This window comes from Myotis lucifugus, unplaced genomic scaffold (genome assembly GCF_000147115.1).
Source record: "Myotis lucifugus unplaced genomic scaffold, Myoluc2.0 scaffold_39, whole genome shotgun sequence".
In the NCBI taxonomy this organism is placed as follows: Eukaryota; Metazoa; Chordata; class Mammalia; order Chiroptera; family Vespertilionidae; genus Myotis; species Myotis lucifugus.
Window position 1 is genome coordinate 1,432,056 of NW_005871087.1, and position 18,640 is coordinate 1,450,695.

The 18,640-nt window shown below is 43.7% G+C and overlaps 1 protein-coding gene across 1 annotated transcript in view; it reads right to left on the reverse strand.

Annotated features, from left to right (window-relative positions):
• STT3B (STT3B, catalytic subunit of the oligosaccharyltransferase complex) overlaps positions 1-654 on the reverse strand; it is a 76,969-nt gene extending 76,315 nt beyond the window's left edge. The window contains exon 1 of the mRNA XM_023752913.1: positions 3-654. Within this exon, the coding sequence (XP_023608681.1) occupies positions 3-247 (245 nt within the window). The 5' untranslated portion in view covers positions 248-654. The remainder of the gene's footprint in view (positions 1-2) is intronic.
• Between the last annotated feature and the right edge of the window lie 17,986 nt (positions 655-18,640).

The following is an 18,640-nucleotide window of genomic DNA, read 5'->3' on the forward strand; positions in this document are numbered from 1 at the left end:
ACCAGGCCAGGAACAGGATGTTGAAGGAGAGCAGCGACTGCCACCCGCCCGGCTGCGACAGCCCCCCGGACAGCCCCGCGGGGGCCCGGCTTCGGCGGCGGCCACGCCGCCCGCCCGCCTTGTGCGCGCACTGGGCCCCGGGCCCGTGGTGGCCGTGCCGGCTGTTCCCCAGGGACATGAGGCCGCTCCACGGGGACGAGTTGAGGGACGACTTGTGCTTGCTCTCCGGGGCCGAGGGCTCCGCCATGTTGTGCCCCGGCGGCGGGTTCGCTCCTCGCCGCCGCCGCCGCCGCCGCCGCCTGGTGCGAGGGGTGCTGGGCGGGGACCCGGAGGAGGAGGAGGAGGAGGAAGAATAAAAAGGAGGAGGAGGGAAGCGCCCCGCGCGCTCCCGCCCTCAGCGCCGCGAGGCCGGGAAACAGGGGGTGGAGGCGGCGGCGGAGAGTCTACGCCTCCGCAGCGGCCGCGACCGCCGCTCTCTCAACTCGGATGGCCCTAGCGCCCCACTAGCCATACGTGTCCCCAGTGCAGCTGCGGCAGCGGCGAGAGCCGACGGGACGAGGGCGCCAGAGAAGGAGCAGGAGCAGGAACGGACGGAGGCAGCACCTCGAATCGTAACAGCAATGACATTCCTCCTTACACCCGCCGCCCGCCCCGGCGTGAGGAGCAGGAGGAGGAGCGCCCTGGAGCCCGGGCGGAGCTCAGCCAGCCTCTGGCTCCGCCCCCTACCCAACAGGAACTGGCTTTTCCACCTGTCACAATGCGACAGGTCCGTTAGGGGGCGGGCCCAGAACCGTGGAGCCTGCCAATAGGGGCGCGAGCCGGGGCGGGGCTTAGCCCAACCGTTTACCCACTCCCCCCTCCGCCCCCTCCCGGCCTCGCGCGCATTCGCCCGGAGCGGCCGTGCTGTGAGGTGAAGGTTTCATTGTCAGTTGAAAGACGCGGTTTCGCGCGCCAGTGGACTCAGCGAGGAAGGGCGCTGGGCGGCTCAGCTCGTTGTATGGAGCCCGAGCCGAGGGGTCGGGAGAGGGTCAACCACAGCTGCGTGGCCTCCGTCCAAATCGGCTTAAAGGACACGGAGAGCGCCCCGGGGACGGGCCGGGAGCTCGCGGGCCCGCCGTGGACGCGACTTTTAACCCGCTCAGCGCGGAGCCCCCACCACGTGACCGAGCGCGCAGGCGCGCAACACTAGTCCTCGCCGCGCGTGTTTGGTCGGCAGGGCTCGGCCGCCCGGGGCGCCCGGCAGCCTATGCGGCGAGTGAGCTACCCGTGGTGACGCCGCGGTCCGCCCTGCGGGGTGTGCCCGGCGTCCTGCCCACCAGATTGTCACCCGAGACCAGTTGGCGGGTGCGGAAAACTCTTGGGAGCCCGCAGACAGCCCCTAGCTCTGGGAAGACCTCGGGGAGCTGGAGAAGTGCGACTTTGTCCCGCTTTTGTTCCACTTCTTGTATTTTTTCTAATTGCAAAATTAAAGTTTGTTCACTGGAAATATGGGTAAATGCAGGAATGTGTTTTAGCGGCTGCATACATTACATCAAACGAGTGAAACCGTGGACTTTTCAGCTCTTACCCAATTCTCTCTTTAGTAAATAACCTAAGATTCCTCTGCAGGAATTTTTGCACGTCTAGGTTGCATTTTTATACTTTCCAAAAAGAAAGCGCGGCCCAGTAGACTAAACTCAAAGTAAGTGTTAAACGAAAGTGGAGTTGTGGGGACTCTAGAATTGCTCTGATGTTAAGTAAGCCCCTTCCATGAAGGGGAGGCACAGAGCTTTCAGTGTAATTAACACTCAGTAAATAACTTTTCATGTAAATTAACAATTAATTGTCCATTTATTAGGTAAGTAACTTGACCACAATAGGGAGCTGCCAGAGTCTGGCATATAATTGGCATCCTATGTAATAAAGAGCTAATATGCTAATTAGACCAAACAGCAGGATGACTGTCGGAGGACCTTACGGTTGAATCCAGGTCTGCGAGGGCCAAGTCCCTTGCAGGAATTTCGTGCATTGGGCCTCTAGTTTATAGATATTAGGTAACTGAGGAACTTCTCAACTCTTATCCCCTTCTGACAGCATCCATCAGAGTACCTGCCTGGTGCCCTGTAGCCCCAGCAGAGGAAAGGGAAGCAGAGAGGGAGAAACGGAGCTATGAGCTTGGGAAATCCCAGGCATGCTGATCAGAAGCAGTGTTGTGTGGTGGTGTAGAGTACAGTCTCGGGTGACTGACCACCAGAGAGCAAATCCTGACTCTGCTCATTCTGAGTCATATGGCCTTTGGCACATTCCTTCACTTCTCTGCCCCTTGGTATCCTCGCCTCTAAAGTGCAGGTAAGGATTGCACCTTCTTAGGGTTGTAATAAGGAGTAAATGTATCGTACATGAAAAGAACTTAGAGCACTGCCTGGCACAGAGGAAGTGTGCAATACATGTTGGCTTTTGCCAATATTACTGGGACTACTTCTATATCTAGAACAATGGCAGAAGGGCTATGAGACTTACCTCCCTGGATATTTTAAGATAACCCTCCATGATCTGAGCCCATTGAATGCTTCTCTGTTTCTTTAAACTTGGAAGTGCCTGCCTCAAATCAACCAATACTCAGAATGCTGTTTCAATCAAATATCTGCTGGATAAACTAGCAGGTAGTTAAGGTGGGAAGAAAACCTCGGAGAGGGTGTGGTAGGCAGCTTCTAAATGGCTCCTAATGATCTTTGATTCCTGGTCTTTTTTTTATCTAATTCTTTATTGTTTAATGTATTACATAAGTCTCCTTCCCCCCCCCCCCCCCCATTGACCTCTCCCCGGCTGCCCCCAACCCACAGCACATGCACGCATGCATGCGCACACACACCCTTCTGCGTCTATTGGTTATGCTCAGATGCATGCATACAAGTCCTTTGGTTGATCTCTCACCCCACCCCTCACCCCCGCCTTCCCTCATAGGTTGGACAGTCTGTTTGATGCTTCTATGACTCTGGTTCTATTTTTGTTTATCAGTTTATGTTGTTCATTATATTCCACAAATGAGTGAGATCATGTGATATTTATCTTTCTCTGACTGGCTTATTTCGCTTAGCATAATGCTCTCCAGTTCCATCCATGCTGTTGCAAATGGTAAGAATTCCTTCTTTTTTACAGCAGCATAGTATTCCATTGTGTAGATGTACCACAGTTTTCTAATCCACTCATCTGCTGCTGAGCACTTGGGCTGTTTCCAAATCTTAGCTATTCTAAACTGTGCTGCTGTGAACATAGGTGTGCATATATCCTTTCTGATTGGTGTTTCAGTTTTCTTGGGATATATTCCTAGAAGTGGGATTACTGGGTCAAATGATTTCTGGTCTTCATACCCTGTGAATCCCCTCCACTTGAGTGTGGGCTGAATCTAGTGATATATTTCAAACAAATAGAATACAGCAAACGTGATGGAATGTCACTTCCAAAATCTATAATAATAAAAGCATAATATGCTAATTAGACCGAACGTCCTTCTGGACAAAGCCGGGGCTGCGAGGGAGGCCCGGGTGCCGGAGGGAAGCTGGTGCCAGCAGCCAGGGGAAGGAAGGCCTACTCTTGCATGAATTTCATGCATCAGGCCTCTCGATAGGTAATAAAAACCTGTCTCTTATCTCCTGTACGCTTCTCTTTCTCCTCTCCCATTCTTCTCTGTCTTTTACAGCTCTCACTCTGAGAAAAGCAATTATTGTGAGTAGCCCTAATAAAGAAGCCCCACGTGACTTGAAACTATTGTCTTTGGCCAGCAGCCTGCAAGGACCTGATGCTTGCCAACAGCCACAAGAGTGAACTTAGGAGTAGACACTTACACAGTCCAGCCTTGAGATGACTGTAGACCCAGATGACACCTTGATCGCAGCCTAGTGAGACACCCTGAGCCAGAGGACTCAGCTCAACTGCACCCAGATTCCTAACCCACAATGTGTGAGAGGCCCATTTCCCAGGGCTCACCAGCAGAGTGTGTTAAGAAACTGTTTGCTTTTTCCTAACAACTGGGGTGCAAACTGATAGTTTTAATTTGCATTTCTTTTATGAGTAAGACTGAGGTACTTGATTTTATATTTAAGGCAATCTTTTTACATCTTCAATGAGGCAGAATTGCCATCGCTGATTATCTTTAACTATAATGATTGGAGTAGTCCAATGTTATGGAAACAATTAACATGTATAGTTTTATTTGCAAGATGCTCAGCAAACAAGGTCATCTATATTGAATTCATGTGAATCTGTTCTTAAAAACAAAAGTCTTCTACTGTTCAATTTAGCATAGATTATGTATTCTAGCTCATGCACTTCATGAAAATACCTGTAAAGTAACGACAGGATTTTTTTTTTTTTATGGTGCATTAAGAAATTCAAGTAGAGCCCAGCTGGCATGGCTCAGTGGTTGAGCATCAACCTATGAACCAGAAGGTTACGGTTTGATTCCTGGTCAGGGCACATGTCCAGGTTGTGGGTTGGATCCCCAGTGTGAAATCAATAAAAATATATTCTAAACAGAAGAGAAGAGAAATTCAAGTAGAGCCCTGGCTGGTGGCTCAGTTGGTTGCAATGTCATTCTGTACACGAAAAGGTTTCGGGTTTGATTCCGGTCAGGGCACATGCCCAGGTTGCAGGTTTGATTCCCCGTCCTTGGTGGGTGAGAGGCAACTAATCAGTGTTCTCACACCGATGTTCCTCTCTCTCAATAAATAAAAACATATTTTCCGGTGAGGATAGAAGAAAATTTCAAATGGAAATTCCTAAAGATAAAGTAACTTATAGTAAATGCTTCCCCTAACAGAAAGGTGGTTGCTTCATTATGTTTTAATGTCATGAAGTTTTGTCCTTCCTGATATGTAGCTATACCATCCATCTCTCCTGTGAGCCTTATAGAAGCAGATGAGTAAATAGGTTACTTTAGCAAATAATATGTGTGTGTGTGTTTTATTCTTTGTCCTTTTTTTTAAGGGACGCTTCATGAACCACTATTTTTTTATATTTTTAAAAATTTGATTTTAGAGAGAAAGGGAGGTAGGGAGAGGGAGAGAGAGAGAGAGAGAGAGAGAGAGGGAGAGAGAAACATTGATGTGAGAGAAAAACAACAATTAGTTGCTTCTAACACACACTGCTGACTGGGCATCTAATCTGCAACCTAGGCACGTGCCTGACTGGAATCAAACCTGGGACCTTTCAGGGCATGGGATGATGCTCAACCAACTAAGCCACACTGCCAGGGCTCTTTGTTCTTTTCTGGTGCTGTTGTTCTTTTTAATTACAAATAATATTTTCTTTCAATGTATTTCAATTACAATTAACAGCGATTCTGATGAAGTACTCTCACCTATCCCTATAGATTTGGGGTTTTGTTTGTATATTAACCCAAGCAATCGCAGAATCAATAACGGCATCATATTTGTAAGAGAATTATTAAATTATGTTCTTATAAAGTCAGAGTGAAGTTTATAAAAGATGAAGATGCTATTATTTCACCCTATAGGTATCAGGAAAGCAGGAAACTTGATATACAGCTTTTCTCTTTCCTAGTAAGAGAATTTAATATATACTGAGCTTCAGTATTTGTGTGTACATTTTTTATTATAAATTATTGCTATCTCAAATGTTTAATTTTAAAGTTAGGTACAATAAATAGTATGCTGAGGAAGTGTATTCCACATAATCATACAAAGCAATCATTTATAAGGAATTAGAAGAGATTTTAATGGTTATTAAATTAGTTACTTGAATCGTAACAGTGCCCACAATGAAGAATGAAGAGCACATTAGCTGGAAGTTATGAAATCAAAAACTACATTATAATTTTGATAATAAAACCAAAATTAAAACATTTTTAAAGGAAGAAAATAAATTTCTAAAAAAGCAAAATAAGAAAAACGAAATTAAGAGGAGCTGAAGGAATATATAATTATAAAACTATCTTAAACATCTAAAGTATGGTAAAGGCATGTACAATTTAGGAGTTAATTTTACTTCTAATAGTGTGGGTTTCTTAGGGTCTTTCAGTTGTTAAAGAGCAGAGATATATTTGGGTTACTGGGTAATGGTTATTGAAAAGATGCAGAAGAATACGAGAGACCAGAAAACATCTCTGCAGCTGCAGAGCCAGGCCTCATAGAAAACAAGAAGTTATTTTGGGACACACAGCAATTCTGGTGGCTTAACAAAACGCTGCTAGGCCAGTAGCATGACCTGTCACCTTCCATGCGCTCAGCAGCTCCCTACAGATGCTGTGCCCTCTTCATATGCTGACTCCATTGTTCTGTCTTGAGTCCCAACGTGACTGCCTCCCTTTAACTCACTCACTGTTCTTGTTCTCAAATACCCTTACACATGCTTCCTTCTGACTCCTACTGCTTTGGGCTTCTGCTTACTGCTCTCTCTTGAATATCTCTCTGCCCCTCAGGAAATCTTTGTTCATCTGTGTTAGATCAGTTTCCCCGGAAGCACCCCAAGATGCACCCGTTTGGTTTGTGCTTCTCACCTGTTTCTAACAGTGGGGTGCTGGCACCCAGAGCCATGTTATCATTTGAATAAACTTGACCTTATTCTGTTGTTATTTTTTTTAAAGTAAAACCTAAACTGAAAATGTAGATTTTGCTTAACCTACTGTTATCTCTCTCTCTCTCTCTCTCTCTCTCTCTCTCTCTCTCTCTCTCTCTCACACACACACACACACACACACACACACACACAAAATATATTCAATCTCTCCTTGGCTGCTGAGGCCTGGAAACTTTCCAAAAAAAGCCCAAGACTTCTTGAACTTTTAGTCCTTCTTTTCTAGACAGTCTTTGGGGCATGTGATTTCTCAGTGGCTCTGCACAGGATTCATGGGCACCATTGCCTCTTCCCTCCCTCCCCTAGGGGGTGTGGAACTGAAAACCATCTACCAGCAGTTTGCCCAACCTGCCAGGGCAGCTTCTCCTGTTTGCCAGCATCTGCTGGACATGCACAACTCCCTTTCATTTCAAGACTGAGAAGCCAACGAAACATTTGTGAGAATAAAATCTTGACAGGCATGCCAGCAAACCTGCAGCATTCACTTTAAAATTAAATTTATTTCTGCCTGCATTCAAGTTTCTGTTTCTTTAAATCGAGAGTACTCATTAAGTCCATGTATCTACATCTTACTATGTCACAGATAAGTAAAACCCTCAAGACTCTGAGTATACTTTAAAATTTACTTTAAGAAGGTAATTTGGAAATAAGAAACTCAAATCTCTTTCTATGTACATTATTTAACAAAAAAAATGAACGGTTAATAATAACTTCTGTGAATATAAGGGCCTTAATTTAGTTATCTCTTTTTCCTATGTATCTTTGTGTCCCTTAAATAAAAGATTTATTTTATACTCTACACATAATTATGGTTTTGTGCCTCTGCTTTAGCACCAGGGGATGTCTTGTTCCATCTCCACTTCAAAAGAAGGTTTTATAATTTCAGAGGGATAGTTAGGCATCTTGGAGGCAGAGCATGTAAGTACAGATTATATAGTAGATACTAACTTAAATATCAACTGATATGAAAATCTACATAGTAATTCATAATGCTCAGGGTAAGTAGCAAGAAGTAGCCTCAAAAGCTCCCAGTAAGTTGAAGAGGTTTTTTAATTTTACAAACTAAAATGAAAGTAAGGAATTTATTCAGTTAATCATTATGCCCCTTTCAACCAGATACAGGACATTTTCATCAAGTCAATGGCACCTTTATTATTTTATTTTGTTTGGGATCCAGGTTGAGTTATTTCTTTTCCAAAGGATAGTCTATACAAATGAGCTCTGCTTTTTAATAACTCCCTGGCTCTCTCCATTCATTCCTTTACCAAGTTGTATATCTACCTGTTCTACATTATAAGTTTGGTGATAAACTTCCTTTAACGTTATAAAACCTGCTTGAGATCAAGAACAATAGTTGGGGCACATTTTACCCTGAGCTGAGATACTGTTGTAAGATTTAGGTGGAGAGAAGTGATACATTCTGGATGGCGTCTAAGAACAGCCCAACTAAAATTTTGAAGTGGTGGGGGCTGTTTTTTGGGTGTTGCTGTCTAGAGTATAAAAAACAGTAACACACCAGGCCCTGTTGTTTCTCTAACATTGGTAGTTTCTGTCCTACCTTCCTTAGAAATTCCAAATCATATGAGTCCAAATCATATGAGGCCAAATCATATGAGGAAAGAGATGGTAAAGGGAGATAAGAGTTACGGAAAGGAAAGAAAGGGCTATAGTTATGGGAGAAACTGTTGGAGAGACAGAAGCAAGAGATTTCTAGGGAGTAAGAAGAGTGGGGAGGGGAAGATCTTTTATATAAAATTATTTTCAAATCATCATAATAACTCAGAATAAAACTATAACCAACTACAGCTGTGTGATACCAAATGATTGAAAAATGAATTTCAAGGGGAGAAATGCTGCTCAGGTGTTGACATGAACGGACCAGCTTGGGCAAGAGGGAGACAACCAAATGTGTGGTAAATTGCCCATTGTTTTCTTTTCCACCTTGATGAACAGTCTGTTATTTTCACACTATTGCTAGCCATCAGAATCAAGGCTTATTTTCCACCAGTGTTATGGCTGATCTGTGTACTTTTAAGTTTATTTTTTTATTTAGAGATTCTGGATGTGTATCAGAGTTCCCATATATGCTTTACTCAGCTCCCCTGATGTTACCATCTCTCATAATCATAGTACAAGGATTAAAACTAAGGAATTAATGTTGGTACTTGAGTATTAACTAAACTACAGACTTTATTTGGATTTCACCATTTTTCCCACTAATGTATTTTTTTTTGTTTCTGTTTCAGGATAGCATGTTACATTTAGTTGACAGATCAAGTATTGTTGTGGACTGAATGTCTGTGTCCCTCCCCAAATTCATATGTTGAAATATCAGCCCCAATGTGATGGAATTTGGAGGTGGGGGTTTGGGGAGGTGATTCAATCAGGAGGATGGAGCCCTTATGAATGTGGTTATGAAAGAGACCAAAGAGCTAGCTTGTTCCCTTTCCACCACGTGAGGAAACAACCAGAAGTTAGCCTTCTACAACCTAGAAGAGGGGTCCAACCAAAACCCAAGCATGCTGGCACCACGGTCTGGGACTTCTAGTTCTCAGCACCATGAGATAAATTTCTGTTGATAAACTGCCAGTTTATGGTATTTTGTTATAGCTGCTCGAGCTGATTAAGACAGTTCTCTATTACCCCATAACATATTGCCACACACTTAGCAGCTTATGAAACAACACATTAATTATCTCATAGTTTCTGTAGGTTAGACGTTTGGGCACAGCTTCACTGGAACCTCTGCGTAGGGTCTCCCAAGGCTGTAATCAAGGTGTCAGCTGGGCTGGTTTCATTTGGAGGCCAGATGGTGAAGAATCCACTTCTATGTTCAGGTGTTGGCAGAATTCATTCCCTTGAGACTATGGGCATACCTCAGAGAGGCTGAGGGTTTGGTTCCAGACCACCGCCATAAATCAAGTTGTAATCTTTTTACTGGCCCAGAGTCTTGCCTTCAATCTATAAAAAACTCAACATCTGTGAAGTGCCATAAAGCAAAGCACAATAAAATGAGGTACGTCTACATAGGACTGAGGGCCCTGGCTTCTTGCTGGCTACTACTGCGGAGCTGCCCCTAGCTCCTTGCCCAGTGGGCCTCCCCAAATGGCCACTAACTTCTTTGAAGACAGGTAGGAAGAAAGATCTCTTGAGTGAGCCTGCCAGCTGTGGAGTCTGTGAAATGTAACAATGACAGAATGCCATCCCATCACCTTTGCCCTATTTTATTGATTAGAAACACGTCAAGGAGAAGGGATGATACAAGGGTGTAACCACCAGGATTCTGAAGGCTGCTATAGGCTCTGTCCTCTATAGTTGTCATGTCTCCTTAAGTCTCCTCTAATCTGTGACATTTACACAGTCTTCTTGTCCTTCGTAACCTTGACACTTTTGAAGAATACTGATCAGTTATTCTGTCACTTTGTGAACTTGTAACCATTGTGGCTATAAGTTACTGCCCTCTTCTCAAACATTACACTACCGAATAGTAATGCCTCTTCTCTCTGTCTCTTTGTTTTTATTTCCTGAGAGATGTTGGAGAAGAGACCACCACACCGAACACAAGCAACTGTATCCAGAAGTAATGGATTATATCTAAAATGTTATGAGCCTAAAAGAATGACCACATCTTTGATAAGAATCATAAAATTAGGGGGGAAATCTGGCTTGGGAAGCATGGTGAACATTTGTTCTTTCCCCTCTGGGAAACCTCCCTGACTCTCAGTTTGTGCAATTTGGATGGAGAGAACTCCATTCTCAGCTCCAGCAGTGAGCACATCTGTTAAACCTGTCAGAGCCCTAGGCCACAGTTCAGGGATTGGCCGGTGATCCCATCAGAGCCACGGAGATGCTCGGATGAAAGTCTTTCTATGGCTATGGAGAAGGAGGTAGGCATGGTATGCTAAGGGATTTTACCTCATAGGATATAAGCCAGGAAATGTGGTAAGCATTCTGCGATATGTATTCATTAATATTAGATTTTGCTAAGAGACAGAAAACCCAAATTTACAATCATTTAAACAAGATTGAAATGTATTTTTTCCTTAAGTGAACAGAAGTCTGGAGGTAAGCAAGTCAGGGCTGTGTGGTGGCCCCAAGGCCACCAGAGAGTGGTTTCTTTCTCTCTTGCTCCATGACCCTGATGACATGGCTCTACCTGATGATCCCCGATGTCTGTGTGAGCTTCCAGACTGTAGGGAGGGGGAAGGGGTGAAGAGGGATCCTTCAAGGACACTTTCTGGAAATTGCTCATGACACTTCTACTTGTATCCCATTGGCCAGAACAGTCGCACACACTTCCTATGCTTAACTGAAACAGAGGCGTGGGAATATAGTCTTTATCTCAGAAAGCTACATGCCCAGCCATGAGTCAGAGGTTCCATACAAAGGAGTAGGGGGAAAACAGCTATCGGAGGACAGTGAGCTTTCACTGCTGTATCTCCACAAGAGGAGAGCCTATCTAGGAGCAGTGTTGCAAGATGAAAAGAAATCAATCCTGCCCCAGTGATGTCTTTGAACCGCTGGATCAAGCTGCACCTGAAGCCAAACTACCCCTCTACTGAAGGCAATAATTTTCCTTCCTCCCTCCCTCTTTCTCTTCCTTCCTTCCTTCCTTCCTTCCTTCCTTCCTTCCTTCCTTCCTTCCTTCCTTCCTTCCTTCCTTCCTTCCTTCCTTCCTTCCTTCTTGCCTGCCTGCCTGCCTGCCTGCCTGCCTGCCTGCCTTCCATCTGTTGGTACAGAAGGGAGGATTCTCCCAAAGAACATGTAAGGTCATCATGATTTCTTTGTCCTCTCAGGATCTCCATTCCTCTCACAGTTGCTCAGAATGGCAACTGAACTTCCCTTTAAATCTCCTAAGGGCCAAATTATGCATCTCCACGCTCCATTTCCTTATTTCCTTTCAGCTTAAAGGAGGGGCGAACTGCTGTGTGTTCTTAAAACTTGCCTTCTTAGATTTGATTAAAAATTTAAAAATATGTTGGCTTATAAATCTCTACTAAGACTCATAGCTGGAATTCTCTGGCCTACCTATTCTAGGTATATGGATTTATCTTTAGCAAATGCTTCTTAGAATTATTTTGATATTCAGTAAAGACTCCCCTGTCAAATAACTTGGCTGCATACCCACCTCCTTTTTCTCAATTATGACTTTTATTAATGTTAACAGTGTCTGTGGGAATTAGAGCTTCCTGGATTTCTTTCTGTTGTTCTAAGAATCCTGTCATAAAAGGTCTCATTTTAAAGGGTTCCAAACAGTCAGTCAGCAGCACAGCTTTTTAAAAATGTAACTTTGCTAATAGTATCAATTTGCTAGCCGTTCCCTTGGCAACTTTCTTCTGGGTCTTTCCTTAGAATCAGAAGATAAAAAAACATCCCAGCCAGTGTGGCTCAATGGTTGAGCATCGACCTATGAACCAGGAGGTCATGGTTCGATTCCCAATCCGGGCACATGTCCGGGCTGCGGGCTGGATCCCCAAAAGGGGGCGTGCAGGAGGCAGCCAATCAATGATTCTCTCTCATCATGGATATTTCTATCTCTCTCTCCCTCTCCCTTCCTCTCTGAAATGGATAAAAATATATATTTTTTAAAAAAAGAAGATAAACATTAAGTTTGGAGGTTTCCCTATCAGATTCAAAAAGCATGGTTTTCACTTAAATTATTATGCTTCTCTGTACCTACTTATATCAGTAAAGTGATTAGGAGTGTTACCAACTGCAATTCTCAGGCTATGAAATTTGGCTTTTTGAATTTAAATGATGCTGCAGCACCATATGGCAGGAGAGAAAGGAGTGCTCAATTTCTTATCTCACAGAGAGTTCCTCTCAAGCAAGGGAAATTGCCTTCACAGTCCAAGTTTCACCGGCTCTCTGAGGCTTAGCAATACCTGCTGCCTCCAAGCACACACATCCAAGATTTTCTTAAGCCACTGTGAGAAATGTTGCCACAAAACCATCCAAGATGAGGGAGAAACCTTCTGAGTCAACTACTGCCCATCTCCCCACAACTGGATGCGGAGGAAGCCATGAGTGAGTACCAAGTTTCAGAAATGGGAGAACTCTGGGTGTGTTTCACTTACATGCATTTTTAAAAAATGTATTTAACTGGAGGCAGAGCCATGTTACAGAACATCATTCATTTCCCCCAGGGCATAATACGCAGTTGCTACCAGCCTAATGCAATTATGCCTGGCCGCACCATTGGGACCCCTAAAGCTTCGGAAGCACAAGGTCAAATTCTACAAATGTCCAGGTATGCAGGGGGGATGCCGCTAATTTATGATTTCGGGGACTCGTCTCTCCACGTCTGTCACAGATTAATGGAAGTCGGAGAGCAACACGTCCTCTTTAGGATTGTAAATGAGATCCTGACATTTTAGCGTCTGTGCCATGGTAGTGACTGAGTATCCTGTTTCTCACACCCGATATTAGGGGACACCTTACTGCCTAATGAGATGGTGAACTTCTACTTGCTTTCTCTCTGGTCGGTGTCAGGACAATTCGGAAAGAGCGGGGTTGAGAGCTCTCTCGTGGCTAGCTTCCCAGCTTGCATATGAATTAGCAAGGCACTGGACGTCTCCTTTGCTCTCAGATTCACTGTCTACCAGGCCCTCTCTGCTCCTGGTGGCTGACCTCGATGGGTGACATTCACATTGTCCCTACCCTCTGGCTTCTGGTTGGGGTTGTTCCATGGCAAGGATTGGCAGGTGAGGTTGGGAATATTTCTTGCCCTGGCATCCTCTTTGTGGGGTCACCAGTGCTGACACACTGACACATATCCTGCCAGGTGGCCCTGTCCTCACAGTTCCCTCTCTGATTACCCTGTAACTTCTCTTATACTCCCTGCCCTTTCAGGCTCTGAACCTCGCCCCTGCTGTCACCAGCCCTGAATATTACACTCTCTATTGTGGTTTCCCGAATTCTGCCCACATGTGTATAAATAACCCATTTCTTAAATTCTCAAATTCCTCAGCCAAGGTGGTAAAACAGCCTTGTCCCTGATTTGCCCATTCCTATCTCTTTCACATGCGCTGACTCTAATGAAAAGTAGTCTTTCTGTTTAAGGGCCTGTAAAAGGCCACCATGTATGCTTGCTTGTGTTTATTTACACTCTGCACTTTTGCTCCGCCTCGTTCCCAGAAGGGCGTGATGCTGACCCCTGTTGGCCGGTGTTGCCCCACTCCTGACTTGCCTCTGCCCATTTAAAATGCAGCAGGTGGGGAGGAAGACATTAACCAAAGAATTTATATGCATAACCCATGGACACAGACAATAGTGCAGTAAAGGCTTCGGGGTGGGGGTGGGGACCTGTGTACAGGGTGGAGAGGGTCCTTGAGGAAAAGAGGGAACGTCTGTAATACTTTCAACAATAAAGATACATTTTAAAATATGCGTTATAATCTTTAGGTCACCCACACAACCTTTTAAGAAACTGGGAGAAACCTTCAAACTGGCTGTTCCCTGTCATGAAGACAATCTCTAAAAATAGATTTTATTGAACTCAGTCTTTTAAAATTGAATTTGATTGAACCTGTTTGGCATGAGTATAACCTCAGAAATACAATATGCAATCGCTTAGTGACACCGAAGTATCTACTATTTTGGTTAGCATAGTTTCACTTTGATTCTTTTGAGATAATTGTCTTCTTATATAAGATGGATAATTTCTTTTCTTAGGTACACATTGTCCTATAAGAAAAAAAAAATGACAAGAAAGAAAATACCAGTGTACCACACTGGTGATAAAAAATGATCCAGATATGGGTGCTAATTTCTAGGCTATTCAAAATCAGGATAGGTTATTCAAGACTAAAGTAAACACTACATAATTTTTAGTACAAGGGAAGTATATAGTGCCTTAAAATAGTGGTAAAAATGTTTAAATCCCAGGTATTCTGATGATGGCTTTGAGCCAAGAAAAGGACTAACTTTTTATCCAGATGGAAAAAGGGGGTGGAGCAGATGTTATAAATACCCCAGTCACCTCCCCTTGGCCCCCACAGAGGTCACCTGCCCGCTTCAGGGGAGAATTCCTATACTGACAAAAAGCTTCCTCCAGCTCCTCTCTGTCAGTGGGATTGTGCTGGGCCTGTGTGAGGAGAATGCCCACAGGGCCTGGGATTTAATGCCCCAATAGCAGCCCTCAACCCTGTAGGGCCAGGAGTTGAAGGGTAAATATCCATATTTCCTCATCCCTTTGGGAGAAGGGACAATTCTGAGATGTGTTCCTTGCAGGTGCTCAGTGGGTCCTCAGCAGGAGTGAGCCCTGTGGCCCACAACAGTAAAAGCTGATGAACACACCCTTTATAGGCTCATCTTCCTTTCTCAGTATTTCCTGCAATCGCCACCCAAATAAACTATTTGCACCCAAATTCCTGTCTCAGGGACTGACTTCTGGGAGAGCCCATTTAGGACAGGAGACTCGTCTAGAAGGACAACAAGAGATATGAAATACCAAATAATGTGCTATATTATGCATCAAGAAAATAGTACCTTTTATGTTCTTCTGAATCATCTCGGGCTTTAGATTATAAACTACTGAGAACACTAGCTGTTTAATCAACTCTATAAATCTCTATAACCTATGCATGCAACGAAGAAGGACTTGATAAATATTTGATAATAATGACAATTCTAAGATTATGCTATTTATGGTAGCCATTATCATAGTGAAGGGTACAGTTACTGCAAAAGAGCAAATAATGCTGTGCCTTTTTTTAAAAAAAAAAGATAAGTGCTAACTCACTTTCAGTCATCACTGATACCTAAAAAATATACAATATCTTACTCAGATGAGCACTGTTTAGGAGATAAGTTTATACAATTGTGTTCAATGACAAATAAGTTTCTTCCTAGGTATCTTGTCAATTTTTCACCTTCCTCCACTAGCATGTAGGCAGTTAGACACACATGAGCAGAGCAAGGACGATGGGTCAGCTATAGAAGGTCACCAGACCGGAAGCCCTGGATGCCTAGCAATGGGAAAACCAGGGAAAACAAGGACCCTCAACCCCCAGGAGAACCTTTTCGCCCATAGCCTATCATTGGTCATGCAGTTTAGACCCCTTGACCTTTCATATCATTGGTCATGTGGTTCGGACGCTCCCCTGACCTTTCCTCCCCTGGCATGTTGCTGGTCATGCAGGTTAGACCCCCCAAAGAATAGCCCTTAAGCATTAAGCCCCCGGGGCAGTGAGGTTCTGACCTGCATCAAATACATCAAGGCCTCAGTTGTGTTTCAGCTCCAGGCCCAGAAAAGCCCTAGAACCAGACAACAACATGGCTGAACCAGCTGCGTTGACTAATGACCCCTGCCCTGGTGCCAACCAATCAGTGGAGACCATGACCCTGAAGGGAGACACCTGGGAAGCTGATGAATATTCTATTGAGATCCTCTCCTTAAAAGCCCTTAGGACAGAAGCCTTTTGGGGAGCCTCTCGGGTCCTGCATTTCTTCCTTCCCAGGTAGGTTACTTTTACCCTTCCCTCTTCTAAGCTCCAAGGGCCCTTCTTTTGCCTCTGTAACGTCTTTCCTGAGCCCATTTCTTCTATGGATCACATCTACCTGTGTGACTTTCTAAATAAACTTTCTCTGATAGTTTCAGTCTTGGCTCTGAATGCTTCCTTAACCATAATTCAAGAACTGAGGTTGCTGAACCTTTTCGTCACCGCCAACATACCAGCGTTAAGAGCCTAAGTGACAGTTAAGTTCTATTAGAAAAAATAAAAAGCCTAAGTGAAATGATCGTAACAAATGTGCATGATTCCATCAGACAACAACACAATTTCACCAAATGCACCTGGGGGATATATAGCTGCATGCACAGCTCAGACTTACCATGTAGAACTGGCTAGAGACTGCAGGGGGGGGGGGGGGGGGTTGGGGGGGAGGAGGGAGGCTAAAAAATATCAATACTTTTCCTCCCACCTTCTAAGTTCTTCTGGCTGGGCTGATAACCAAATTAACAGATTAACAGGAGAAAATCAAAGTTTAATACATGTGCATGGGGAATTCACATAGACATGATAAATCCATGAAAGTTCTCAAGACAGTAGGCAGCGGTTCTCAACCTGTGGGTCGCGACCCCTTTGGCGGTCGAATGACCTTTTCACAGGGGTCGCCTAAGACCATCCTGCATATCAGATATTTACATTACAATTCATAACAGTAGCAACATTACAGTTATGAAGTAGCAACGAAAATAATTTTATGGTTGGGTCACAACATGAGGAACTGTATTTAAAGGGCCAGAAGGTTGAGGACCACTGAGGCAACATTGGATATACAAGACTTTTTAGACAAAGGAGAAAAGGTGGAGAATGGGGTATTAGATTTCAGAAGTGAGAATGGGTGATTTACCAGTAGTTGAGGAGAAGCTTAACATAAGGGAGGAAAATCCTTGCTAGTGGTAACCAGCTAACAGACCCTAGCCCGAAGCTCTCTATTACCATACTTAATTCAAATTAGGCTAAAGAGAACATCCTAAAGCAGGTTTCTCTGTCTGAATCTTCTGGGCAGGAAAGGGGAGAGGGTCAAAGGTTCATTCTGTTGGTTTCTTAATAAGTAACTTAAAATCGTTAATCCCAGAAAGCAGCTTCAGAGTGGCAAAATTTTGGTCCCTTCCAGACCTTTATAAACCTTATTAGGAAGAGCCCAATCGAAAGATAAATGGCAGAAAATTCAATGGAGAAAACAATAATGAAACAGGAATCGTGTGCATTATTTAACTTGAAGCAACTTTCCAAATTTTGACTTTTATTCTTTGACTTATTCATCTGCTACTCAGTGAGATGAATAATGTTTTCAGTATATTGTTTTATTAATTTCTTTCCCATAAATAACTCACAAGCATTCATCATATAGAAGAATAGAGAAACGTCACACCCAGGATAATACCAGACAATTTCTTCATCTAACTAATGTTAATGAAATTGAATAGGCTTGCTCCAAAATTCATTGAGAATCATTATTCACTGTCCTCGAATGCATTTAATCATATTCACTTGTCTAAAGATTGTATTACACATCCACGAAGAAGGAAAGTTATGGTATAAATAGACTCTCCAAGGCTGTTCACAGCAGGACAAAATATGTGATGATCGCTCCTGGAAACCAAAGCAAGTCAGCTTAATTTTAAAACTTCAAGCTTAATTTAAAAACATCAGCCTGAAATGTAGCCTATCTTAGCAAAACAAGGTAAAGTGCTCTTTCAAATGATCACACTTTTCATCCTTCAAAAATGTATTCTTCATTCATTTTTGCAATCGTCATCTGGACCACATTTAGGCATCACTTGCAAATAAGCTAATGGTATAGCAGCACAAAATGCCCAGACAACTACAATTATCTCTTAATTACACACAGCGGGCTTCCAATGTGTGTTCCCCCTTCTGAGGATACTTAACAAGAAACAAAGAAAGTCAAGTAAACCAGTTGGAGATTCCACGCAGGGTTTTTGATGACAGGTTTACTCTGAAACGCTGTGGGGCAAGATACAGTAGCAGCAGCTGTCACCAGGAAGAGCTTGCCCAGCTCAAGAAAATAATCGGACCAAATCTAATTATTCTATCCACACTGAGGGATGTGAAGAACCAGGAAACAAAGCAATGGAGGCAATCCCGTCCGCAAATCAGTGGTTTACAAGGCGCTCTAGCCCCCTCCATATGAAATAAGGAAATTTCAGGCAATTCCCCTTGGGTTGTGTCACTCAGGGCAGTTTTATATCTTCTTTGGAAAAGAATCAATACCTCCTTGTTACTGTGAGATCCTATATTGAGTGGGGGAAATGGTCTAAGACCAGAAATATGTCAAACAACTCCATTTCATCTCTAGGGGAGATTAATGTAATTGGAAAAGGCCTATCAATTAATTAGTCAATAAAAGTTTATTGCATGACTCTTGGTTGCCAGCTCCGTCCAAAGAAACTGAGGTTAATAAAAACCTTGCATGTACTCTGTGCTTTTCAACACATTCTGTGACAGAGCTGTGGGGGGCGGGGGGAAGTAGCACCCAGACATATGTGGATGGTGTGAATGTGAAAATGGATCCGCTGACTGAGGGTGATAATAAT